The following is a 27,814-nucleotide window of genomic DNA, read 5'->3' on the forward strand; positions in this document are numbered from 1 at the left end:
CTCCCAATCTGTGACTTGCTTTTCATTGTCTTTAATGTTGTCTTTGGTTAGGCAGAAGTCCTCAAGTTACAAATTTAATGTAGCCATATTTTTAATTATTTTCTTTATAGTTGGTGACCTTTTTGTTCAATTTAAAATTCACTTTATGTAATGAAGACAATATATATTATCTTATAGAATGCTGTTTTACCTTTTACAATTCAATATATAATCAGATAGCACTTGATTTGAGGGAATCCCTTGTAGCTCAGCTGGTAAAGTATCTGCCTGCAATGCAGGAGACTCCAGTTCAATTCCTGGGTCAGGAAGTTCTGCTGGAGAAGGGATAGGCTATCCACTTCAGTATACCTGGGCTTCCCTGGTGGCTCAGCTGGTAACAGAATCCACCTGCAATGCAGGAGACCTGTATTGGATCCCTGGGTTGGGAAGATCCCCTAGGGAAGGGAACAGCTACCCACACCAGAATTCCATGGACAGAGGGGCCTGGCAGGCCCCAGTCCACTGGGTCCCAAAGAGTTAGACACCACTGAGAGAATTTAAAAAAAAAAAAGATCTACCAATTTTGAGTCTTGCAATCTATGAATGCAATATTTCTCCATTTATTTAGGTCTTCAATTTCTTTTTAAAATATCTCACAATTCTCACTGTAGGAGTGTTACCATCTGGTTAAATTTATTCCTAATTAACTGATATCTTGTATGCTACTATGAATCATCTTTCTTTAAAACGTCAATGTTAACATTTATTACTAATCTATTGAAACACAATTGATCCTCGAATATTGACTTTGTATCAGCAACTGTTTATTAATTTAATAACTTTTCCTACGTGTTTTGATTTTCTATGCACATATCATCTATGGAAGAAGTTTTGTCTTCTTTCCTATTTCTGTATTTCCTCTTTTTCCAAAAATTAAAACCCACAATAATCTGAACCCGAGTAATGTGTTATTCTAGTTGTAAACCCAATTTAAAAAGTGCCGGAGGATTCTTTCCACCTCGCATGCTCCAACTCTGAGGCTCTGTGGCCAGGCCAGTACCCCTTAAATCATTTCCAATGCGGACGAATCCGAGCAGAACAGAGCAGACTCAGACGCGGGCTGCGGAAGCACCCTGGGAAGCACCCTGCGGCGGTCGCCCCGCCCCTCATCCCGACGCAGCCAATCAGCGCCCTCCTCTTACGAGCGTCTCTCCGACCAAAATGGTGGCGGCCGTTGGCTTGGCGTCCCGCTTTTAGTTCCATTACTCTACTGCTCCCGTTGCAAAATGTGAAAGGAAACGCTGCCGGTGGAGGGGGTCCTGGGCCATGAGTCGGCGAAGGAAACACGGGGACAGCTCTGGCCTGAAGCAAACGCCGCGCAAAGCGATGGCGACTGAAGAATGCAGTTCGGTGTTCGAATCGGGAAAGAGGAGGCTGAGGGCAGCCCGCGGCTCGGGGCCTCAAGGGCCAGGAGAGAGGCCTCCCCGGCCCTTGCCGCAGCAAGAGCAGCCTCCAGTAGCCGCTTCGTGCAGTAAAAGTAATCCCGAGGGTGAGACATGGGCAGCGGGGCCTCCCTGGGCCTCAGCGCCTCAGCTTCAGAACCCCGGGTGGGGGTGGAGTCGGAAATCGTGTTTTCTTTCCCTGGGCTTCTCCCTCAAGAATTCAAAATTAACCAGAATATATTCCCCCACGACTTTCATCCCCGAGTATGAGCACTGCCCGGTTAGGCTTGACCACCACTTATCGCCCCTGCCACAGGAATAAGTTGTTGGGTTTACCTCAGGGAGGAACGCTAATTTCTAGGCCGCTTCTCCAGGCATCAGCAGTGGCAGAGCGAGGAGAAATAATACCTTTTAAAGCCTTCAGGTTATGCCTAGAGGGGTTATTTCACCTTAAACTGTTTGCCCTGACCAGATTTTAGTGAAGAGGCCATATGAAATACAGTTATCTGTATTCTCAAGATCTCGGTGATGTTTTACCTTATGAATAAACTGGAAGTTACTTTGTATAAAGTTCCTCAAAGTAGGAAACTATGGGCCCCTAAGTATATCATTCTGATCACTTTTTGGTGTTTCTTTCTTTCTTTCTTTTTTTTTTTAAAGATTTCTGATGAATCCTGGTAGGAATTGAAACATAAGAGGTGTTTCCTAGAGCATGTTCTTAAAATAGAGCTTTTTACCTTGTTTGTAGTTTACTTTGACAAAACAATTGCAGAATAAACAAAAAGTGGTATTTGACAGAACTTAACTAAAATGGCTCACTATAGTTTTTTGAAGTAATTAGCGTAAATTGGGTAGGGTTGGCCAAGGGAGGCTAAACAAACTTTTTCTGAAGTTGCTGTTGAAGCATTTTTCATTTTTGAAATGTATTTTTCTGAAGTTTCTCTTGAAACGTTTTTCATTTTTGAAATGTGTTTGTAAATTACAAGTGGTTCCAAAAGCCTCCAAGTTCCAGTGGAGTGGCTAGCTTATACAGTGTTGTCCATTTATAGAGCTATTAGATTGTCTTAAAGTACTTACTATTTACAATGTCAAGTTTGTAAAGTACTGCTGGGATTTTTATGTGAAGCAAACGTTTCAGTTGTGGATAGAGTAATATAGTCATCACTGGGAGAAAATTTTATAATTGGAACATAAAAAGTAATTTAGCTGAGGTATTTAACATTAAGGTGTTATGAAGTAAAGTAATCCTTTAGAAAGCAATAATCGTTATTTTCATCTTATTTTATATAGAAATATATGAGACACCAAAGAGAATGCTGCAAATGGATTTATTGTCATCTACCTTCAGTTCTCCTAATGATCCAGATGGACAGAATGATATCTTTTGGGATCAAAATTCTCCAATGACAAAACAATTAGGTAATTTGTCGTTAACAGTTTTATTTGGGTAAATATTTGATTAATGATTAGGATTTAACCTTAGAATTTCAGTCAAGTATTCACATCAGGAACTTTAATACAGCAGATGTTTTTCCAGAATCTTAAGTGATTTTGTTGCTGTGATAGCCGTGTAATGTCAGAGTGCTTAGTGATCTAAGCCATGCTAATTGTTTTCTATAAGAAGTGACTGATATTTTTAGAAATTAATTTTTGTTTATAATTTATATGAATTTCTTTGTTTCTTTAGATAAAGGAAGAAAGAAGCAGCTTTACACCACAGATAGTGATGAGATCTCACATATTGTTAATCGTATTGCTCCTCAGGTAAATATGAGTAATTTTATAGTGTATTTTAGAACAGTGAAACATGGCAGTAAGTTTTGTTTGTAGTTCATTTATGTGAAAAATATTTTGTTTTATTCAATTCTCTTCTCCAACAACAGAGCAACACAGATTTTTTTTACCTTTTCTACCACTGAAATGCATGTTTTGAAAAAAGGAACATAATGTAAAATTGGGAACATATATTTTCCTAAGCATATGTTTTATTTTTTAGAGATGATTTTTAACTAGAGCCTTGTTTTTATTTTGTTTTCAATGTTATTTAATAATATATGGTTATTATTTTTCAGGTTACTAAAAGAATAGAATCAGACAATAAAAATTTAAACTTCAAAATATTTTTTTATTATTATTATTTTAACTGTCTGTAGTATTTTCCCAGTTGAAACTGCCTTTCTTAATACTTGTTAACTTAAAATATCATCAGGAAACATTAGAGTGGAAAAAAACTGGATTTGGGTTTAGTACTGAGTCTACCTTCTATGGCAGCCCCTAAGCCAGTCGCTTGACTTGCCAGGTGGCACAGTGGTAAAGAATCTGTTTGCCAGTGCAAGAGACACAGGAGACATGGGTTCAGTCCCTGGGTCAGGAAGATCCCCTGGAGTGGGAAATGGCAACCCCCTCCTATATTTTTGCCTTGAAAATTCCACGGGCAGGAGCCTGATGGCTACTGTCCATGAGGTCTCAAAGAGTTGGACTTGACTGAGCATACACACACGTACAAGCAAGTCACTTAAACTATCTGAACTTTAGTTCATTTAGTTATTAAAATAGAATTATTACTTGTCTAGCTCTCTTTCTTGTATTATTGTTATGATAGAATTAGGTAAAAATTGTTTGTAAACTATAGACTACTACAAATATTAGGTATATTAAAATTAAGTATGATAGTTAAATTATCTGCTGTAAAAGAACTGTGTTCAAAAGTTTCTTCTTTATTTCAGCTTTTGTGATGCTTGAGTAAATAGGTCACTCTCTGCTCTGGATCTCTTTCTTTTTTTTCTTATTTAGCAACATTTAAATCCAGAAAACATCCAATTTTTGTTTAGTGTCCTCACAGGAAGTATGGTATTTTCCTTGATGTGGCCTCAGATAGTGACTGTATGTTGACCATAAACAATACATGGCACTGGCCCAAACTGTGGTTACAAGGATCACCATCCAGGTGGAGGAGACAGGAAATAAAGTTTTTCTTAGTGGCTATAAAACATCCAAAATTACAACTAGGACAGTCGAAAGAACTATGTTGCTACTAGCTCTACTTTCCATCTTTGGCATGTCATAGAAATACATTTTACATAGAGTTCATTAGTTAAATAGCATTTATGCCTTATATTACCCACTCCAGTGTTCTTGCCTGGAGAATCCCAGGGGCGGGGGAGCCTGGTGGGCTTCTGTCTATGGGGTCACACAGAGTCGGACACGACTGAAGTGACTTAACAGCAACAGCATGCCTTATATTACTTGCTACATAAGTTAACAATAGATATTCATTAAATTTTTGATTTTACACGAAAGAAGCATAATAAAATGTGTCTGGACTGGCCAGCCTAAATAGTGATAAAAAAGGTAAGTAAATTATTGAACTCTTTACTTAAGTAGGCTGGAAATAATTGCTCACATAAAGAAACGGCAGCAGTATGCAAGTGATAACTTGTGTATAAGAATGCAGTTAAATTAGTTGCTTTTAAATGGTACCCCTTTCAAGTGAGCACTTTTAAAGCGTATAAATCTTTGGTAATATCAAGGTCTGTTTAGGAACTTGTCATGTTCCAGCATGGCATAGGTGAGTTACCCTCCTCAAATAATTATTTAAATCACCTTCATAGTTCCAGAGATACATTTTAAAATTTGTACTTTTTTTTAATTGATGGGGCTTTCCTGGTGGCTCAGTGGTAAAAAATCCACCTGCCAATTCAGGAAACGTGGATTCAGTCCCTGGGTCAGGAAGATCCTGTGGAGCAGGAGATGGCAACCCACTCCAGTTTCCTTGCCTGGGAAAACCCGTGGACAGAGGAGCCAGGTGGGCTACAGTCCATTTAGTCACAAAGAGCTGGACACGACTTGGGGACTAAACAACAAACAGCAATAGTTCCAGAGATGACATTTTTTTTAATTTGCATTTTTATTTTAATTGATGTCATTTTACTTTCTTCGGGATACTTTTCATGCAGTGTTGTTTGTTTGAAGATGGTATATATTTTTCTATCATTTTTATACAACTCTGCACAGTATACTTTAGAATTAAATGAACTAATGTGCTTAGATACATTTTACAGCACCTGGATTGTACTATGTAATTATTAATGAGGAATTTTAAAAAATGTAACATTTACAAATAATATAAAAACTATATATAGGACCCATATATTTATATTACTGGATATATAAAGTTATTATACTTTTATTCTCTAAAAATGGAGTGAATTTAAAATTACTTGGTAAATGGACCAAAAAAGTCCGTAATTAAATCATTAAGAATGTTATCTTCCCAAATTCAAGATTGTTGAAACAGAAGGGAAGTTATGTATTGAGTCTAAAATCAGAATTACTGCTTTTCTTGAGTATTTGCAAAGCTGAAAACTGCTAGATTCAATTGGACATCTAAGGAAACTACTTTTTGATTGATTGATGATTTTGAAGTACCAAGTGGTAGGCAACTTATCACCTAACTTTCTAGTGTATAAATATGAACTGACATCTTTATGCTCAGCATTTTGCTAGATACTGAGCTATCACAGAAACTGTCCTTGCCTTCAAGTAATCTGTAATCTAGTAATTAGATTATTTTGTGTGACAGTTACTTGTTTATTCATTCCAGGTTCTATAAATATAGAGTAGAAAATGATTAACTTGTTTATTTTGTTGGTTTGGTTTGTAACTAATAATAAATTCATTCTCTAATTTTGTGCATGATCAAGTGACTAAAAGGTATAAAAGAAACATGTATGACTAAGATGGCTTTTTTCTAGCCTTAATACTGGTTAAAACTTCTTTACCCACTTTCTCTACTTAATTTTGTTCTTCTCCCTACCTCATTCACAGCGTCAGTTCTAATCTTGCCATTATCTCTAACCTGTCCTGACTTAATGCTAAATTTTCTTAGTTCTATCTAAGTGTTGTCAGTTCACGTCAACATGGATTGTCCAACTCAGATGAATGTTATAATGGCAATAGGGAAAATTTGGAGATTCAGGTAATACAGAAAGAACTCCCTATTTATCTTTTTATTCCTAATTCTGATAATTCCTGCTGCACAGTTTATTTCTAGTACTAATGTTTATTTTTATCAATATCTTATGACAACTGAAATAAGTTTATCAGTTTTCTTTTGATAAAAATATGTACTTTTATTATTGAATATGTATTTCTATTCTGCAGTGGCTTCCACGGTGGCTCAGATGGTAAAGAATCTGCCCGCAATCAATGCAGGAGACCTGGGTTCGATCTCTGGGTCAGGAAGCTCCCCTGGAGAAGGGAATGGCTATCCACTCCAGTGTTTTTGCCTGGAAAATTCCATTGACAGAGGAGTCTGGCAGGCTACAGTCCATGGGGTCGCAAAGAGTCAGACATGACTGAGCAACTAACATGCATTTCTAATTAAATTCTTAAAAACTTAAAAGTTTTTTTAAAATATGGAATTCCCAATTCTGAGTGTTTTCATTCCCTAAAGCAAGTAGATCACTTCTTACAACTTGTTATTACTATCCTCCAGTTTTTCATTGTTTTTGAAGTTTGTTTAATTGCTGTCACTTTACCAGAATTTGTTCCTTTAAGAAAATAATTCTACATAATTAAAGTGGGTTTTTGTTTCTTTAGTTGTTTTTGTACTTTCACGTCTCTCTTTTTTTTTTTTGTCCTTCTGCCAAAGGATGAGAAACCAACAACAGACTCCATGCTGGGTGTGTGGATTGGTGACACTGCTATTCCTTGCACTCCAAGTGTAGCAAAAGGAAAATCAAGAGCAAAACTCAGCTGCACAAAGTAAGTTTAAACTTTTCAGTTTTTGTTATATTCAATGAAGTAAATATTTTTAGTATTTTGTTTGGGTTTTGTGTGTATGTCAAAATGGTTATAAATTATTATCCTTAACTTTGACATGTAATGTTTTGAACTTATTTATGTCCGGATGTGTTAAAATTTGTGAGTTTTAACATTAAAATATGTTAAATAACAGTTGAGCATTTATGACATTTAGAATATCTACATAATTTTTGAAATATTTGTTTAATAGGTTAAAATCACAAAATCAAGAGGAAGAACTTATGAAATTAGCTAAGCAATTTGATAAAAATATGGAAGAGCTGGATGTGATTCAAGAGCAAGACAAGAGAAATCATGATCTTATCCAGATGATTTCAGAAGCAGAGACTTCACATAATTACAGAGATAATATACAGATGCAGTTACCATGTGATATAGTTCCTGAAATAGATAAGGCTATAATGAAGAAGGCAGTGAAAGAAAACACCAAGATACCTGTGGTAAATGGTCAAACCAGCAGTCAGAAGCCATTTGACCAAAATGCTGAAGCAGCCTTTATTGCCATGTTTGATGGTTCTACTCAGAAATGTAGTGGACAGTTAAGCCAAGATTTGTCAGATGCTTTCTTGAAAACCAGTAATACTACCTTTGGAAAGAAAAACACTTTGAAAGAGGAGAAAATCATTACTAATGAATCTGTGGTCACTGAAAATCTGCCAAGTAAAACCCTAGGATCACTTTCTCATCAAGTCGATAATCCTGGACTGACAAAACCAAATGTGACTTTCTGTACTAAGGAACCAGGAACTTTTAATAAACACATTGATACTTTTACTACCAGTGATTTTGAGGATGATTGGGAAAACTTACTAAGTAATGAGCCTTTTATTATGCAGAATATTGAAATGTCTGAGCTGTTCCCTGCTCCTAAAACAGTCCAAATCGCCGATCAAAAGGAAATTTGTTCCTTTAACAGTAAAAAGGATAAAACTAAGTCAGGAATGAATAAAAGTCTAGATGTCAAGTTAAGAGATTCAAAAATTTTACAAGGTCTTCCTTCACATACATGGAACAGTGAATTAACAGATGCTGAAAAATACAGATTTTCACCAAAGCCAAATGATAAACCAAATAAATTGTCAGCCACTGGAAATAAAATGAAATTGGAGAAATCTTTTAATATAGTTGTTAATCAAGACAAAATTCAAGACTGTGCAGTTGCATCTAATCTGACAAAAGTAAATGAAAATACTCATACTAAATTTAATTCTAAAGTAAATGCTTCTGAAAAGAAATCTGCTTTGAAACCAGGATGTTCTAATAAGTCCATTTTTAATCAGTCTTTGAAAATGCCTGCTAATGTCAAGCCTTTCAGCTCAGCAACTTTGGGCAATACAGCCAGTGTTTGTAACCCAAATCAGACTAATGGATCAAAGTTAGGTTCTTTCTTTGATGATTGGAATGATCCATCATTTACCAATGAAATTGTTAAAGCGTGTCATCAGTTAGAGAATAGCTGGGAAGCAGATGATGTAGATGATGATATATTATACCAGGCATGTGATGATATTGAAAGACTAACTCAGGAGCAAGATACTAGAGTTGACAGCAAGACATCAGAAAGTGTCCTTGGGATCAATGATAGTTCTAAACATGGAGCCAAAAACGTGTTTACTACACCTAAACAAGGAAGTCAGTTGATGCAGTCAAAGCACCTGAATCTGAACAGCATTTCAGCGCAGACATCTTCATTGACAAATAGCTTACAAATAAATAAATCAGTGAAGATGGAGAGAGGGGAAATGTATGGAAATTCTCCGGGATTTTTAGGTGCCACAACAAATTTGAGTATATACTCTAAGAACTCAGACTGTCAGATCAGTAATCTGCATGTCTCCTGTAACAACACTGATGTACCCAAACAAGTGAATAGTTATAAATCGGTTCTTACAGGAAGTTCAAGTTTGAATGTGAGTTCACATCATATGAGTACAGAAATTGCTGCTTCTAAGAAGAGATTGAGTACCCTACATCTATCCAGGAGCACCATAAGAGGTGAAGCTCAGAGTGACCGTAACAGAGCAATTAGATTTTCTGAGTACGTGTTTACAAAGATGAAAAATTGTCCGATGCTTTCCCCGTTTAATAACAGTTCTGTAACAGGAAGTATTTCTGATACCAAAATCGCACAGGGTTTGGAGAAGAATAAAACTGTCAACCCGTTATCTGGGAAGGCGGTTCAGCAGCAGTCTTCGGTGAAATTTTCTGAACCTTTGAAACAACCTTCAAAAGGTATGTATGAAACAGTGTTCTTTGAAAAATAGCCAGACTAGTTCTTTGTGGATTGAATTTTCATGACATATATGTTAAAGACTATTCTGCTTTAAATAGAAGTCTTAAAGTGATTCTTAGAAATAATGATGCTGGAATATACAAACACTGGGTGGTTTGTGTTTTTAAAAGACTGCATTGAATTCTTTGCCAACATGTAATACAATGACTATTATAGTTGCCAATCAATAAGTATGTGTTGAGTCTTCTCAATTATTTCCTGGAAAATTTTACTTATGCATATATGTATTACTGTATGAGAGTCCTTGTGTTCACTGAAATACCTCACTGTTTTAAAATTTGAGTAATTGTCTATTTTTAGCAGAACAATATGTGAAGGTTTAGATAATTCTAATTAAATACCTTTGCTAGAATACTATCTGATATAAAACTGTTAAGCTATGATGGTTAGAGTTGTTATTTAGTACATCTTGTGATCTTTGATTCTTTCCAGTTTTTCTTTTCCCCATATTCTATCTATCAGGTTCCATTGTTTTTACACCAAAAAATGTATCTCAAAATGGTCCATTTTTCTCACTCTCTGCTGTACCACCCTTATGCAAGCCAACATTTCCTAACTGGACTGCTGCAGTTCTTCTACCTGTTCCTCTCATTTCTAGTCTCCAAACAGCAGAATCATCTTTTAAAACAATGTTAAAAAAATAAAAAGCAAGTAGACATATTTGGCATTCCTCTGCTTGAAGACAACCTTCAGGCACTGCTCATCATATTTCAAATAAAATCTTAATTTACACCCTGATCTGCAAGCCTTGACTGTCTCTATAACCTGCCTGTTCTCTTTTTTTCTTGCCTTACCTACTAGACTTCAGCTACAGCAGCTGTATTTGAGTTCCTCAAACAGGATAGGTTCTTCTCTAGTTCAGGAACTTTGCTATTCCCAGCTAACACTACTGCCTTCAACAGTCTATAAATGCTTTCCTGTTATTTTCAGTCATCTCTCTTTTATTTCCTTAATTTCTTTTGTCACAGTTTGCAATCGGATATTGATTACCATCTGTCTCATCAGTGAACCTAGGCTACCATAGCAGCTGCCATTTAGAAGATGTTTAATAAATATTTGCGTGAACATTATACAATATAATCTCAAAAGTCTGTCATTCACTGATACTGTAATAATTTAAGGGAATATTTTTGGCATAACTGTGTGTGTTTCTTAATGCCCAGTGCTCTTCAACAGAAACCTTGTACATGCATACACCAGATCTGCTAGCTGGTTTCCATTTATTTCTTAAACACAATGTGTTTCTCAGTACTCAGAATGATTTTGGTTCACTTTCTCAGTTTTGCCAGTAGCCCTTGTTAACTTGTTTTACACCATTTACTATTCTGGCTTGTAATTATTGATTTTTTAAATCAGTCTCCCTCAGTTGAGGCTAACATTTGGAATTTTACCTATTATGTAGATCAATGTTAATATGGTAATGGAGTTTTTAGTTTCTTTTAATAGTAGATTGTTTTCTGTTTACATTCTAAGTGATGCTTCTGTTGGTATTATCACTACAACTTTGCTGTTAAGTGATCCCTCACTTTTAAAAAATTTGTAACAGTAATAGGTTATTGTTTAAAAATAAAAAGTATAAGTTAATTTGACATAAAAAGGTAAGTCCTCTATTACGCCTTTTCTCCAAGGATTTTTCAGGGAAAGCCCCTGTTAATAGCATTTTCTGCAAGTATAAAAACGTAGGGGGGAAGGATGGTGTGTGTGTACCTATACATTTATTTAAATAGATGTAATTATATTGCAAAGACTATTTGGCAGCTTGATTTTGCTTTCACTTAATGTATTGTAACTGTCTTTTTCCTGTTAGAGCATAATTTGCTTTAGTCCTGTGAATCTCTTCATAGTATGTAGTTGTATGGATGATACCATAATTTATCTGTTTCTCTATTGATGGAGGTTTAGTTTGATTGCAGTTTTTTGCATTACATGTAGTCCAGTGTGCCAGTGAATATAAATTTGCACATGCTCATGAGATTGTATCTGTTTGAAAATTGATATAAGATTCAGAATATTTTAAATGTTGATGGAGATCTTTAAATCTTACCCCTAATTACATCAATTTATACTTTTATCAATACTGACAATGAATATGCTACATTATCACCCAAACTAGATATTTTGAAACTTTAAAATTGTTGTCGGAAAAAAAAAAAGAAAAAAAGAAAAAAAAAGAAAAAAAAAAAAAGAAAAAAAAAAGAAAAAAAAAATTGTTGTCAATTGATAGTAGTTTCAAATATTTAAGTTTATATTTAAGTAAGTACAGTTAATTGAGTCATTCTTCCAGTGTGAATTAACTTAATTATATTTGTAATTCCATTAAAGACTAAGTCTCTCTGGAATATGTGAGTTTCTCCAAAACTCCTGTCTACTAGCTTATCAGCATTTTTTTTTTTTATGGATAGACTCTTTCAGTTTACTTTATAGTTTTTCTGTTAAGTTTATTGATAGTAGCTGGCATCACTGACTCGATAGACGCGAGTCGGAGTGAACTCCAGGAGTTAGTGATGGACAGGGAGGCCTGGCGTGCTGCAATTCATGGGGTCGCAAAGAGTCGGACACGACTGAGGACTGAGCGACTGAACTGAACTGAATATTCTAATTAATATTAACCTTGTTAGCATTTTCTATTGTTGCCATTTCCTTTTACTTTGATGTAGCAAGCTGCTCTGCAGCAAATACCTTTGGCTAGGTAGGCGGGGACAGGGGGACTGCTAACTACCTCATTGTTTTAAGCTAGATTTGGCCAATTGTGGCCTGTCCAAATCCAGCCTATATAACCTGTTTTTTGTGCAGCCAGCACATTAAGGTGATTTTCACTTTTTAGATGGTTGAAAAAAATCAAAAGAACAATAATACTTAATAACTTTTGAATGTGGAATTCATGTTTCATTGTCCAGAAACAAACTTTTATTTGAACATAGCCACATCATTTATTTATATGTGTTGTCCATGGCTGTTTTCATGCTGCAGTGACAGAGCTGAATAGTTGCCACAGGAGATCCTATGCCTCTTAAAGGTTAACATATTTTGGGGTCTTTTACTGAAAAAAAAAGGACTTCCCTGGTGGCTCAGTGATAAAGAATCTGCGTGCCAATGCAGGAGACACAGGTTGGATCCTTGGGTCGGGAAGATCCCCTGAAGAAGGAAATGGCAACACACTCCAGTATTCTTGCCTGGGAAATCCCATTGACAGAGGAGCCTGGAAGATTACAGTCCACAGGGTTGCTAGTCAGACTCAGCTTAGTGACTAAACAACAACTGAAAAAAAAAAGTTTTTCACCTCTGCTTCAGGATTAAGATTTGAAAGAGCCATTTTTGTTTTGTTCCTTGCCAATAGTTGAAGCCCTTGGTATATATTTTTATTGAAGAAATGAGTGACTCTTCCAAAATCAAATTTTCCCTATGTGACTTTATTGTATCTTTCGAAATTAATTTGTAGAATACCACACAACCAACTGAGGTGCCAGTTTTAGGGAGCCATGTTCTATTCTGCCATGGATTGTTAACCTATTTTCCTTCTAAATTTACAGTCAACTGAATGTAAATTGTGTGTGTGTTCTGAGTTTCTTGTGTTTCTCCACTTTCAGACTAAAATAATAATTTAGTCGAGCTAATCTAAAAGTATATTGTATCTTTCTATAAGAAAAAATAGCTGCAGTCTATAAGATAATTGATTTAGAAAGTAAAAGGCAACAGAATCACCTGAGGTATTTGAGATATATATCTCTTACTCTGAGCACTCTCTCCCATTTCTGATTATACTGGGGACAGAAGGAGAGAGTGATGATGTATTTTGGGTAAATATCTACCTTGGTTAACAAGAGAAATGTCTTATAGCAACTATATTCTGAATCTCTGTAGATGTCACTGTAGATATTTCTCTTGTTAACAGTACTACTGATTCTTACTTCTTTAAAGGGTAAATTTTACAACATATACAGTTTCACCAATACACAGTCACTTAAGTATGTATTTGGATGATGGTCTTGATTTTAGAACATTAAATGAAAAAATGTTGGCTAAAATTTTGAAGTCTGATTCTTAGTAGCATTACATAAATAATCTAATATTTCAGCTCAGAGTGACTTAACTGGAATTGAATTCATTTTATTAGAACTCAGAATTTTGTTAGAGGCAGAATTGGTTGTGTTAAATTTAAGACAACACATTGTTCATTTCATAGTATGTTTATCTGAAGTATACACTAAAGTATGTTACATAAAAAAAATACCAGAATGCTTCACATTTTGTAAAAAGATTTCATATTGAAAATTGAAAATTTTCATATTAAAAATTTTATGCAGACATCCTGCTCCTTGAAATAATTTTCCAATGTTTATAGAAAATATACCCTCCATCTAAAAATGCAGTATTTGACAGTGAATTTTATGTTTATTGACATGATAGGTTTCACTCTGTTACTCCAAAATATTTTTCTTAAACAGCTGAAATGAAAATCTCTGAGATCTATAGAGGAAAAAAATGTAGGAGTAGGAATATTAACATCAGTTATCTTATACTAGAAATATACTATTTGAAGTATTAATATCTGATTCATTTTATTTTGAGTACTTTTCTATTACAATCTATATAACATTTAAAATTCCAATTTGTTTTTAAAATACATTCATTTATTGGTTATATAAATTCAGTTATCTTATAGTAGAAATATACTATTTGAAGTATTATCTGATTCATTTTATTTTGAGTACTTTTCTATTACAATCTATATAACATTTAAAATTCCAATTTGTTTTTAAAATACATTCATTTATTGGTTATATAAATTAGGTGTCATTGTTCATAAGAATTATTTGCTGGGTAGTCAAAATGTAGAGTTTTTAATCAATTTTATCACCCTGTGAGAAGAGTACATCAAAGAGATTGATCAGTTCTTGATTTCATTTTGGCCTGGAGCCTTGTACTGTATCTGCATTTGTAGTCTTATAATTAATAGTTTAGGATGAGGCCCCCTGATGGCTAGGTGGTAAAGAATCCTCCTGCCAATGCTAGAGACACGAGATGCAGGTTCAGTCCCTGGGTCAGGAAGATCCCCTGGAGAAGTAAATAGCAACCCATTCCAGTATTCTTGCCTGGTAAACCCCATAGACAGAGCCTGACAGGCTATAGTCCATGGGGTCACAAGAGACCCACAGGACCTAGCAATTAAACGGCAACAAATGGTTGAGTAACAAAACCAAAGACATTCTTTACCATCTGAGTCACCAGGGAAGCCCAAAAACAAAACCAGTGTGGCACATCTGGGTAATGAAAAAGTAAAAATTAAAACTCATTCAGAATGATTTTATAGTCTTTAAAACTAATATCTATATTTGGTTTCATTTTTAGAAGAAGAAGAGAAAAATAGAAAGTATTCTCCGGAAGAAATTCAGAGAAAAAGACAAGCAGCGCTCGTTCGAAGAATGGCCAAAGCACAGGCGTCATCTGTAAAGAAAGGCAGCTCCCACTTAACTTGATTTCTTTAGTGAAATGTTACTTGGGAGATAACAAAGACAGTTGATAACTATCTATGATAGGAAATGTTTTTCTTGATTTCTCCATGAGAAACTTAATGCTGAGTTATAAAGCATGGACTTCTACTATATTTAATAAATCATTGTTTACATGGTCAATGAAACCTTTCTTTGGAGATGTATATTGAAGTTAATTGCATGTAAGTTTTGGAAGTTCAGTAAAGTTAGCAGTTATGTAGTAGAATTATGCAGAGGAAAGTAGTTTTATTTTTAAATACTGTGATTACAGAGGGTCATGTCAAAACTCCTTAATTTTTTATTGTTAATACATGTTTTCCAAATACAAAACTTCAACCTACTAATTTTTTTGTTGTTATTTTCAGTAACTGTTCCTTAAAGTTTTTATACATTTCTGCATTTTAATTAATGCTTTCATATTCTTAGGAACATGGATGGTAGGAAATAAAGGACTTCACTTTATTTGTAAGAAATTACTCTTTTCAATTCCTAGTCTGTAATAGATGTGAATTTAAAATTTTCTAAAATGTAATGCATTTTGGAAACTTCGCCCTGTTTTTAGGGAAGATCCTGATTTAAGAACTTTAGAAAAAAGAATGTGGATTGGCTATATAAGTAGTGTAGTGTCATTAACATTTAGAACTATCAGAAACTTTAGAGATCATCTGGTCTAATTTCATTGTATAGGTGAGAGATGAATACTCATATTCTGAAAGTCACAGGCAAGTTTGTGCTTGGATTAGGAAGGTTTCTTTCTAATGAATACCTAGTCAAATGGTATCATTTGCTTCAGATGAGTCAAATGGAATCATTTGCTTCAGTACTATCATTAGTTAGTACATAAAATAACTTGTTTGTGGGAGCATTAATTGTAGTATAAAATTAAAAGTAAAATACATTAAGAGACTTTCATAATAATGCTGATTGTTTCTTATATTAAAGAATCAGGATATAAAAAGAATCTCTTCAATTTACCTATAACTATGTAATTTTCCCTTGATTAATTCACTGACCTTGCTTATTCTTCTCTATTATCTGTTTTTGTCTGAGAGTTTCTAAGCCAGAAGTAAAAACAGTCTAAGATGAGGGCATAAGGGTGGTAATGCTTTGTTTATCCCAAATGGCTTTAGGAGATGTGACAGAAGTTATAGATGGGACATACCTGTGAGGGTGTTCACCATTATTTTGACCTATACAGAGATACTTCATTTTTAAAGTTGTATTTTCATGTATAACACATTCTAGGTAATGTGTAATTTTTGTCTAAGGCTCTTATTAGAAAGAACATAAATACAGGTAATTATTCTATGTAAGAGAATGAAGAGCTGAGAATCTTCAGTTCAGTCACTCAGTCGTGTCCAGCCCTTTGCGACCCCATGAATCGCAGTACGCCAGGCCTCCCTGTCCATCACCAACTCCTGGAGTTTACTCAGACTCATGTCCGTCAAGTCGGTGATGCCATCCAGCCATCTCATCTCTGTCGTCCCCTTCTCCTCCTGCCCGCAATCCCTCGTAGCATCAGAGTCTTTGCAATGAGTGAACTCTTGGCATGAGGTGGCCAAAGTCCTGGAGTTTCAGCTTTAGCATCATTCCTTCCAAAGAACACCGTTATCTTTTTTTTAAAATAACTTCACTGTGTTCTTACTATCCTTTGGAATCTATCTCTGCTTCTGTTTATTTAAGCTTCTCCCGCCCACCACTTGATTTCTCTAGAATGCCTTTAACCTATTCTGTCCAGTTGTGAAAACTCAGCCCAGTAAGTTTGCGTTTCTTTGACACTTACACCCTACCATCCTTACGTCCCTTGTAGCTCAGCTGGTAAAGAATCCACCTGCAGTGCAGGAGACCTGGATTTGATCCCTGGTTTGGGAAGATCCCTAGAGAAGGGAAAGGCTACCCACTCCAGTATTCTGGCCTAAGGAGTCCATGGACTGTATAGTCCATAGTGTCTCAAATGTTCAGACACAACTGAGCGACTTCACTTTCACTTTCATCCTTACTGGAATTGATTTCTCTGATCATTGTGGTACTTAGTTCTTCTATCTTTTGTAGAACAATTCTATAATGCCTTATGTGTTAATTCAGTTGTATATGCATTGTAGTAATATTTGTAAAACTTCTTAGTTTGCATCTCCCGTAATTTTATCATGTTCTGAATACAGCCTATGCTGCTATTTACTTAACACTTTCTTTAAAGTGACCACTTTTCTCTTTAAAGGCAAACTTACAGTACTTACGGAGTTGTAAGAGTGGCCCACCAAATCCAAGCCTGAGAATGCTCTTCACCCTCACCTTTTCTATCATACTGATTCCTCTTCTTTAGCTATTGTTGAGTAGTTGAGGGGCCCATTACATAGCATATGGAGGATTGTTTAGATAGTGTCTCTAGCTTGGGTTTTTCCAGTCTATAGGGGTCTGTTTTCACACAAGTAAGGGGCAACTGGTAGGCCTGTCAGTTCTAGTCCATCTCTAGCTCTGCTGCTATTTATGCATCTCAGGTTGGCTGCAGAAAAACCAGTGCTAAGAATGCCATTATTGCAAGAAAATCTACAGAAGAGACCCTGTCTGTCATCATTCATTATTGGTGTAGTCAACTCTGATCCGAGGAAAACTTGGATTGCTGCTTATATACAGTGTTACGCATGCATGTACCACACCTTGGGAAACACTACTTATATCATTATACTCTATTATCACTAAGTTTAAAGTTCTTAAGGATAGAGGCATCTTATTCATCTCTGTCTATCCAATATTCAGTGGCTGATACTCAGTTCAGTTCAGTCACTCAGTCGTGTCCAACTCTGCGACCCCATTAATTGCAGCACGCCAGGCCTCCCTGTCCATCACCAACTCCCAGAGTTCACTCATATTCACGTCCATCGGGTCAGTGATGCCATCCAGCCATCTCATCCTCTGTCGTCCCCTTCTGCCCCCAATCCCTCCCAGCATCAAAGTCTTTTCCAATGAGTCAACTCTGCATGAGGTGGCCAAAGTACTGGAGTTTCAGCTTTAGCATCATTCCTTCCAAAGAAATCTCAGGGTTGATCTCCTTCACAATGGACTGGTTGGATCTCCTTGCAGTCCAAGGGACTCTCAAGAGTCTTCTCCTACACCACAGTTCAAAAGCATCAATTCTTTGGCGTTCAGCCTTCTTCACAGTCCAACTCACATCCATACATGACTACTGGAAAAACCATAGCCTTGACTAGACGGACCTTAGTCGGCAAAGTAATGTCTCTGCTTTTGAATATGCTATCTAGGTTGGTCATAACTTTTCTTCCAAGGGGTAAGCATCTGCAGTGATTTTGGAGCCCCAAAAAATAAAGTGACACTTTCCACTGTTTCCCCATCTATTTCCCATGAAGTGTTGGGACCGGATGCCATGGTCTTTGTTTTCTGAATGTTGAGCTTTAAGGCAACTTTTTCACTCTCCTCTTTCACTTTCATCAAGAGGCTTTTTAGTTCCTCTTCATTTTCTGCCATAAGGGTGGTGTCATCTGCATATCTGAAGTTATTGATATTTCTCCCAGCAATCTTGATTCCAGCTTGTGTTTCTTCCAGTCCAGCGTTTCTCATGATGTACTCTGCATAGAAGTTAAATAAACAGGGTGACAATATACAGCCTTGACATACTCGTTTTCCTATTTGAAACCAGTCTGTTGTTCCATGTCCAGTTCTAACTGTTGCTTCCTGACCTGCATACAGATTTCTCAAGAGGCAGGTCAGGTGGTCTGGTATTCCCATCTCAGAATTTTCCACAGTTTATTGTGATCCACACAGTCAAAGTCTTTGGCATAGTCAATAAAGCAGAAATAGATGATTTTCTGGAACTCTCTTGCTTTTCCCATGATCCAGCAGATGTTGGCAATTTGATCTCTGGTTCCTCTGCCTTTTCTAAAACCAGCTTGAACATCAGGGAGTTCACGGTTCACACTGCTGAATCGTCGCTTGGAGAATTTTGAGCATTGCTTTACTAGCATGTGAGATGAGTGCAATTGTGTGATATTCAGTGGTATTTATTAAATGTTGAATGAATTTAAATGGATTCTGGTGGCAGAGATTCTGTCTTGACGCACTTAAAGCATTTTGACTCTGATTCCTTGAACTTCAGAATTGGAATATGTTTCTAGAAAGAGTTTAAATTTTGCCTAGCACTGATTCATATAAATGATAATTTATCTGGAGTATGATTGTAGTTTTCAGTTCTTGTTCGGATTTAGTGATCATAATTGCTTGTGAGACTCAAAGCAACAAACTTAGGTCTTTATGCTTTCCCTTAGACTTCATAAATGAGTACATCAGGGGTAGATTTTTATGTTTGCTTTTAAAGTCCATTGACTTTAAAATCAACAGGATCGAGAAGACGGCATAATTATATAACAGTTGCTAAATGTTTTATTTACCATGAATGGTTTTAAGAAATTTACATTTAAAGGCCGTTTTACAAATAGGGAAACTGAAATAAGCATAATAAGTAACTTTCTCAAGGTCATACAGTTGGATGTTGGAGCTGGAGTTTGAACTCAAACAGTGTAATTACAAATAATACAATATTAACCACTGGTCATTCATGGTCATTCATGGAAACTATTCACAAAAACCAGTGGTTTATGGAAATTACCTGAATGTATTCCGATGCTGAGAGGGATTGGGGGCAGGAGGAAAAGGGGACGACAGAGGATGAGATGGCTGGATGGCATCATCAACTTGATAGACGTGGGTTTGGGTGAACTCCAGGAGTTGGTGATGGACAGGGAGGCCTGGCGTGCTGCAGTACATGGGGTCACAAATAGTTGGACACAACAGCGACTGAACTGAACTGATAGGAAAGAACTGTAAAATTTCAAGCATATGTGCCAAAAAACTCACTAGAATTCTATAGCTTAATTGTATAGCTCAAGAGAATTTTCTTCCAGTCTGAATTGCTATTACAGATGACTCCTGTACTTTATGTGTATGTGAGAGGGTGTGTTGGTATTGATTATATGAATACATATATGCATATATGAATATACTTTTTTCATGCAACTATTAGAGAAATCCATAAAATGTATAGCTATTTTAAATATCTTCATTTTACCTCACTGTTTTAGTCATTTCTGGGTGTCCTAGTTTTAAATATACTGGGGAAAACTTACTTGCTTAGTCCAAGATGTAATAGCATACTCCAGCTTTCTAGTAAAACTTTGATCCAGGTAGTAAAATTAAGGTTTCTGATTAGATGCCCACTGTATAGAATAGTGGTATTCTGCATTTAATTTGTTGTAATACATTGTTACTGTTGAAGTACTGGATTGACCAGAAAGTTTGTTGGGGTTTTTCTGTATGCTGTACTGTATTTCTGTACCTGTTTGTATAAGTTTAGAGGAAAACCCAAATGAACTTTTTGGCCAACCCAATATATGAAGAGTCTCATGTCTCACAGATAAATACCTAGACAAAGCAGCACTGAAATAATCTTTTATATAATTGTAGACACTCTCTTCTGATGTTATTCAAAAAAACTCGAGAAGTGGTATTCTCTTAAAAGTTAGCTGTAATTTCTGTTTCTAGCCATGATGGAAAACAAGGACTGCTTGTTCCTCCTGGAAGAATCAAATAAAAAATAGACTACATGGAGAAGTGGACTTCAAGACCTTAGGCCTCAGACAGTGAGGAAAATTGGGAAACAAATAGAACCCTACAATTTTCCCCGCTTATTGATTTGAAGGAACTTCCAAGTCATGAAGCAAGGAAGGGGAACAGAGGAAGAGCCAGGTAGGCTCCCTGAGTTAAGGAAAGGGAGCTGAGTGTCTTAGGAAGACCAAGATAGATTTCATGACGCAGAGGACCAGCCAGGAGACAACACAGCACTCCAGATACCTATAGATGGTCACTTTGAGAATTAAACAGTCCTGATTAACAAAGTATGTGAGGAAGCAGACTGGAGAAAGAGGCATTTGAAAGGATTAGAGGATTTGTGTGGGTCTGGTAACTGCCCATTCTCAGCAACCACAGTTGAATGGGTAGCCCTTGATTCTTATAGGGAATAATTACCCCCAAACTGTACTGCTGTGGCTCCACCCAATAAATCAAGTGTGAGATTCAAAAGGATCAAACCATTCTTAAGTAACTGTCCCGGAACAAAGCTCAAAAGTGTTTATGAAAAAAAAAAAACTCAACATCTATGAGGTGAAATTAACAATGGCTGTCATCAATTAAAGATCAGTAAGGCGATGGCATCCCACTCCAGTGCTCTTGCCTGGCAAATCCCATGGACGGAGGAGCCTGGTGGGCTGCAGTCCATGGGGTCACAAAGAGTCAGACATGACCGAGTGACTTCACTTTCACTTTTCACTTTCATGCATTGGAGAAGGAAATGGCAACCCACTCCAGTGTTCTTGCCTAGAGAATCTCAGGGACCGGGGATCCTAGTGGGCTGCCGTCTATGGGGTCGCACAGAGTCAGACACGACTAAAGCGACTTAGCAGCAGCAGCAGCAGGCTTGCAAAGAAACAACATGACCTATAAGAAAGAATAATCGAGTGAAACCAACCTAGGTCTTAAACAGATTTTAGAATTAGCAGATAAGGGTATTAGAAAGGTAAAACTTATGGTGTTCAAAAAATTTAGAAACATGTAGGGTTTTAAGGCCAAAATCAAACTTACAGAGGTGAAAACTAATTTCCAAGTTGAAAATTACACTAGATGGGATGAATGGTGCATTAGGTGTTGCAGAAGAAAAGGTTAGTAAACAGCATATTAACAGGAACTACTCAGAATGGAGGAGGGGGAATAAAAGCAAGAATGAATTATAGAACAGCTTCAAGTATCCAGCTGCTGCTAAGTCGCCAAGTTGTGTCCGACGCTGTGATCCCATGGCTGTCAGTGGGATTTCCCAGCAAGAATGCTGGAATGGGGATTGCCAATTCCTTCTGGGGATCTGACCCAGGGATTGAACCTGGATCTCCTGCATTGGCAGATTCTTTACTACTGAGCCACCAGGGAAGCCCTATCCAGAATATACAAATTACTCTTAAAACTCAACCTTAAAACAGGAAACAAAAAGAGGAGAGAGCAAAGATTTGAACACAGAATTCATCTATATGTATATATACAGATAGCATGTAAGCACATGAAAAGATCATTAGGAAATGAAAATTGAAACTACAGTGAGATACCACCATATACATATCAGACTGTTTAAAAAGACTATGTCAAGTATTAGTAACATCTGGAGAGATTAGAACTCTCATATGTTGCTGATAGCGATGTAAACTGATAAAAAAAAAAACCATTGAGAAAACAATTTTATGATTTATATGAAACTAGAAAAGAGATTTCCCTGGTGCCTCAGATGGTGAAGAATTTGCAATGCAGGAGACCTGTGTTTGATCCCTGAGTCAGAGGAACACCCTGGAAGGAGTGAATAGCTATTTTCTCCAGTATTCTTGCCTGGAAAATTCTATGGACAGGAGCCTGGGGTGCTACAGTCCATACGGTCACAGACAAACTACTGATCGTGGCAGAAAGCAGATCAGTAACTGCTTGAGGAGGGAGAATCAAGAAGAATGGATGGAAAGGAATACAAAGAATTTTTTGAGATGATGGATATGTTTACTATTTGATTTTGGTGATATTTTCATGACTATATATACTTCAGAACTGATTATATAAATTATACAATTTAAGTCAATTATACCTCAAAGCTGCCTTATTAAAAATAAAATGATTGATAATTGGATATTCACAGTAACTGAAACAGAAGTAACCCAAGTGTCCACTGATGGAATATTCAGCCTCAAAAAGGAAGGAAATTCTGACACATTTCCTTCAACATGAATGATCATGAAGGACATTATGCTAAGTGAAACAAGTAAGTTGCAAAAAGACAAATACTGTATGATTCTACTTACTTGAAAGTATTTCTAATTATGAAATAGTTTAGTCAAAATCATAGAGACAGTCCTGATTATTACAAACTATATTATTATATGAAGTTACAGTAATCAAAAATCTATGATACTGCCACAGAAACAAACGCATAGATCGTTGGAATAGAATCTGGAGCCCCCAAATAAACCCACACTTACATGGTCAATCTACAACAAAGGAGGCAAGAATATACAACAGGAAAAAGACCATCTCTTTAATAAATGGTATTAGAAAAACTGGACAGCTACTTGCAAAAGGATCAAACTACTTCCTCACACACAAAGTCAAAGTGAAGTCGCTAAGTCGAGTCTAGCTCTTTGCAACCCCATGGACTGTAGCCTACCAGGCTCCTCCGTCCATGGGATTTTCCAGGCAAGAATCCTGGAATGGGTTGCCATTTCCTTCTCCAAGAGATCTTCCTGACCCAGGGATTGAACCTGGGTCTCCCACATTGTAGGCAGACACTTTACCGTCTGAGTCCCCAGAGAAGTCCTCACACTATACACAAAAACAAACTCAAAATAGATTAAAGACTAATGTGTTGATAAGACCTGAAATGATAGAATTCTTAAAACATAGGCAGTACAGTCTTTGACATCAGTCTTAGCAATATTAGTTTTTGAATATGTCTCTGCAAACAAAAGCAAAAGTAAACAAATGAGACATTAAACTGAAAAGCTTTTCCACGATGAAACTATCAACATAATGAAAAGTCACCCTTCTAAAAGCGTGAAGATACTTGTAATCAATATATCTGATAAGGAGTTAATATCCAAAACATACAAAGAACTCGTAAAATTCAACATCCATAAAGAGACCCGATTTTAAAAATGGGTGGAGGACCTGAATAATCATTTCCCAAAGAAGACATATAGAAAGCCAAGAGACACAAGATGCTCAACACCACTAATCAGAGAAATGAAAATCAAAACCACAATGAGATACCATCTCACACATGTCAGAATGGCAGACAAAAAGAGCACATATAACAAATGTTGGCTAGAATGTGGAGAATGGGAAACCCTCATGCACTGTTGGTGGGAATGCAAATTGGTGCAGCCACTATAAACAGTATGGAGAGACCTCAAAAAATTAAAAATACAACTACCACCCAATTTGGCAATTTCACTCCTGGGTATATATCTGGAGAAAATGAAAACCCTATAATTCAAAAAGATATATGCACTCCAGTGTTCATTGCAGCATAATTTACAATAACCAAGATATAGGAGCAACCTAAGTTCCTATCATAGATGAGTAGATAAATAAGATGTGGTATATCTATAGATATAGAATATTATATAGATGTATAATATTCCATTGTATGGAATAGAATATTACTCAGTCCATAACAATAATATCTTGCCATTTGTGATTGCTTGTGTGTGTCTATAGTACATTAGCTAGTAAAATAAATTAGAAAAAAAATTGAACTTTCACTCACATATTCTACATCCAATCTAGAAACCAAAACAAAAATGGACACATAGATACAGAAAACTAGTGGTAGCCAAAAGAGAGAGGGGTGAGTAAGTGGTTGAAATAGGTAAAGGGGATTAGGAGATGCAAACCTTCAGTTACATAATAAATAAGTCATGGGGATGTGGTATACAGCATGAGGAACATGGTCAATAATATTGTAATAACTTTGTATGGGGATACATGGTCACTAGGTTTATCATTGTGATCATAACATATGCAGATGTTAAATCATTATGTAGTACACTTGAGACTAATACTGTACATCAACCGTATTTCAATTTTTAACAAAATCATGGAAACAAAGTAGAATGGTGGTTGCCAAGGACTGGAAGTAGGAGGGAATAGGTAGTTATTGTTAAAGAGTTTAGGGTTGCAGTTTTACAAGATAATAAGCGTTCTGGAAATTGATGGTTGTTTTTGGTGAGAAAACAGCTACAGGATTTTGAGTTGTTGCCTAGGCATTTAACAGTATGATAATTCTCCTCACATCCAAAGTGTGGATAGTTAGATAAGGACCTGAGATTAAAATTCTCACAAGTTCCTGGTTTGCTTTCCCCTGGACACCTTTTAATGTAACCACTAAGAGTTGGTCCAGCAAAAGTGACCTTCACCACAGCCACCTGACAGGAATGGTGCTTGCTCTCTGTCTCCTGCTCCTCATGATGGGGGTCAGAGGATTCCCCTCCTCTCAGCTCCCTGCACTCTGCTCTCATTTCTGAGATTTGCAAATAAAAAATCTTGTGACCTCACCTCCTTTGTGAGAGTGTGTTGAAACCATGCCTTCCACCAAAGGACCCTGGGGTTTTTACTTTCCCTGTGTACCTGTGTCTCCTCATTCAGCAAACCATAATCTGCATATATCTAATTCACTGCACAACATTACAACTGCATTTTATACCATGAAACTTACCTCTTAAAATGGTTAAGATGTTAGATTTTAAGTTATGTGTAATTTACATAATTTAAACTATGGAAGTAAGTAAATAAAATGAGTTGCAATGTAGAATCTGAAGCCAAATCAGTAAATGATCTGTAGTATATTAAAATCAATAGTTTTATATTGTACTTTAAATAGATCTTTTATACATGTGTAGTATCAGTTCAGATCAGTCACTCAGTCATGTCCAACTCTTTGCAACCCCATGACCTGAAGTATGCCAGGCCTCTGGGTCCATCACCAATTCCCAGAGTTCACCCAAACCCATATCCATTGAGTTGGTGATGCCATCCAACCATCTCATCCTCTGTCGTCCCCCACTCCTCCTGCCCTCAATCCCTCCCAGCATCAGGGTCTTTTCAGATGAGTCAGCGCTTCACATCAGGTGGCCAAAGTACTGGAGTTTCAGCTTCAACATCAGTCCTTTCAATGAACACCAGGACTGATCTCCTTTAGGATGGACTGGTTGGATCTCCTTGCAGTCCAAGGGACTCTCAAGAGTCTTCAACACCACACTTCAAAAGCATCAATTCTTTGGCGCTCAGCTTTCTTTATAGTCCAACTCTCACATCCATACATGACCACTGGAAAAACCATAGCCTTGACTAGATGGACCTTTGTTGACAAAGTAATGTCTCTGATTTTCAATATCCTGTCTAGGTTTGTAATAACTTTCCTTCCAAGGAGTAGGCGTCTTTTAATTTCATGGTTGCAATCACCATCTGCAGTGATTTTGGAGCCCCCCAAAATGAAGTCTGCCACTGTTTCCACTCTTTCCCCGTATATTTTCCATGAAGTGATGGGACCGGATGCCATGATATTTGTTTTTTGAATGTTGAGCTTTAAGCCAACTTTTTCACTCTCCTCTTTCACTTTCATCAAGAGGCTTTTTAGTTCCTCTTCACTTTCTGCCATAAGGATGGTGTCATCTGCATGTCTGAGATTATTGATATTTGTCCCGGAAATCTTGATTTCAGCTAGTGCTTCTTCCAGCCCAGTGTTTCTCATGATATACTCTGCATATAAGTTAATAAGCAGGGTGACAATATACAGCCTTGATGTATTCCTTTTCCTATTTGGAACCAGTCTGTTGTTCCATGTCCAGTTCTAACTGTTGCTTCCTGACCTGCATACAGGCTTCTGAAGAGGCAGGTCAGGTGGTCTGGTATTCCCATCTCTTTCAGAATTTCCCAGTTTATTGTGATCCACACAGTCAAAGGCTCTGGCATAGTCAATAAAGCAGAAATAGATGTTTTTCTGGAACTCTCTTGCTTTTTCCATGATCCAGTGGATGTTGGCAATTTGATCTCTGGTTCCTCTGCCTTTTCTAAATCCAGCTTGAACATCTGGAAGTTCACAGTTCATGTATTGCTGAAGCCTGGCTTGGAGAATTTTGAGCATTACTTTACTAGCGTGTGAAATGAGTGAAATTGTGTGGTAGTTTGAGCATTCTTTGGCATTGCCTTTCTTTGGGATTGGAATGAAAACTGCCCTTTTCCAGTCCTGTGGCCACTGCTGAGTTTTGCAAATTTGCTGGCATATTGAGTGCAGCACCGTCACAGCATCATCTTTCAGGATTTGAAATAGCTCAACTGGAATTCCATCATCTCCACTAGCTTTGTTCATAGTGATGCTTCCTAAGGCCCACTTGACTTCACATTCCAAGATGTCTGGCTCTAGGTGAGTGATCATACCATCATGATTATCTGGGTCATGGAGATCTTTTATGTACAGTCTTGGGTATTCTTGCCACCTCTTCTTAATATCTTCTGCTTCTGTTAGGTCCCTACCATTTCTGTCCTTTATCGAGCCCATCTTTGCATGAAATGTTCCCTTGGTATCTCTAATTTTCTTGAAGAGATCTCTAGTCTTTCCCTTTCTATTGTTTTCCTGTATTTCTTTGCATTGATCGCTGAGGAAGGCCTTCTTATCTCTCCTTGCTGCTATTTGGAACTCTGCATTCAAATCGGTATATCACCATGCAGTGGTCACTTGGAAAACACTGGTTCACTGAGATATGCAGATGTTCAAAATGCTGGCACATTACATAATCACCTTTCTGTACTATTGCCACTAATCTCAAGAAATGCCTTCCATGTGTCAAAAAGCTGTCGAACTCATGGTGGCTGATACCAATTTTCCAAGATTCTAAATTTTGCTTAGAAGCTTGAATTTTATCACTGACAACAAAAATAATGACCATCGTTTTCCTCGACGTAATGAGCTACCTTTGTTCTTTTTTGAGACAATGTCTGCTAAATACTTTGTCTGAATAACCATACTTTGTCATTTTTCCAAGTGAAAATGGTAATCCTTGTAAAAAAGAAGCTTATTCAGCTCATATCCCTGGTTGAGGCAATGTTACACATGGATATGCAGCCACAGAACTTCTTGTATACTTCCCATTTGGTCCCACAAAATAAAGAAGACATACAGTCCAGTTGAAATG

At 36.7% G+C, this 27,814-nt stretch overlaps 1 protein-coding gene across 1 annotated transcript; it reads left to right on the top strand.

The window, feature by feature from the left end:
• Window positions 1-1,305: 1,305 nt before the first annotated feature.
• Window positions 1,306-15,360, top strand: ETAA1 (ETAA1 activator of ATR kinase). Its single transcript, XM_052649254.1, has 6 exons — window positions 1,306-1,528; window positions 2,712-2,840; window positions 3,109-3,185; window positions 7,075-7,187; window positions 7,438-9,479; window positions 14,890-15,360. The coding sequence occupies exons 1-6, from the start codon at window positions 1,306-1,308 to the stop codon at window positions 15,015-15,017; spliced, it is 2,712 nt and encodes a 903-aa protein (XP_052505214.1). The 3' UTR covers window positions 15,018-15,360.
• The last annotated feature ends 12,454 nt before the right edge of the window (window positions 15,361-27,814 follow it).

Source organism: Budorcas taxicolor, chromosome 11 (assembly GCF_023091745.1).
Source record: "Budorcas taxicolor isolate Tak-1 chromosome 11, Takin1.1, whole genome shotgun sequence".
Lineage (NCBI taxonomy): Eukaryota > Metazoa > Chordata > Mammalia > Artiodactyla > Bovidae > Budorcas > Budorcas taxicolor.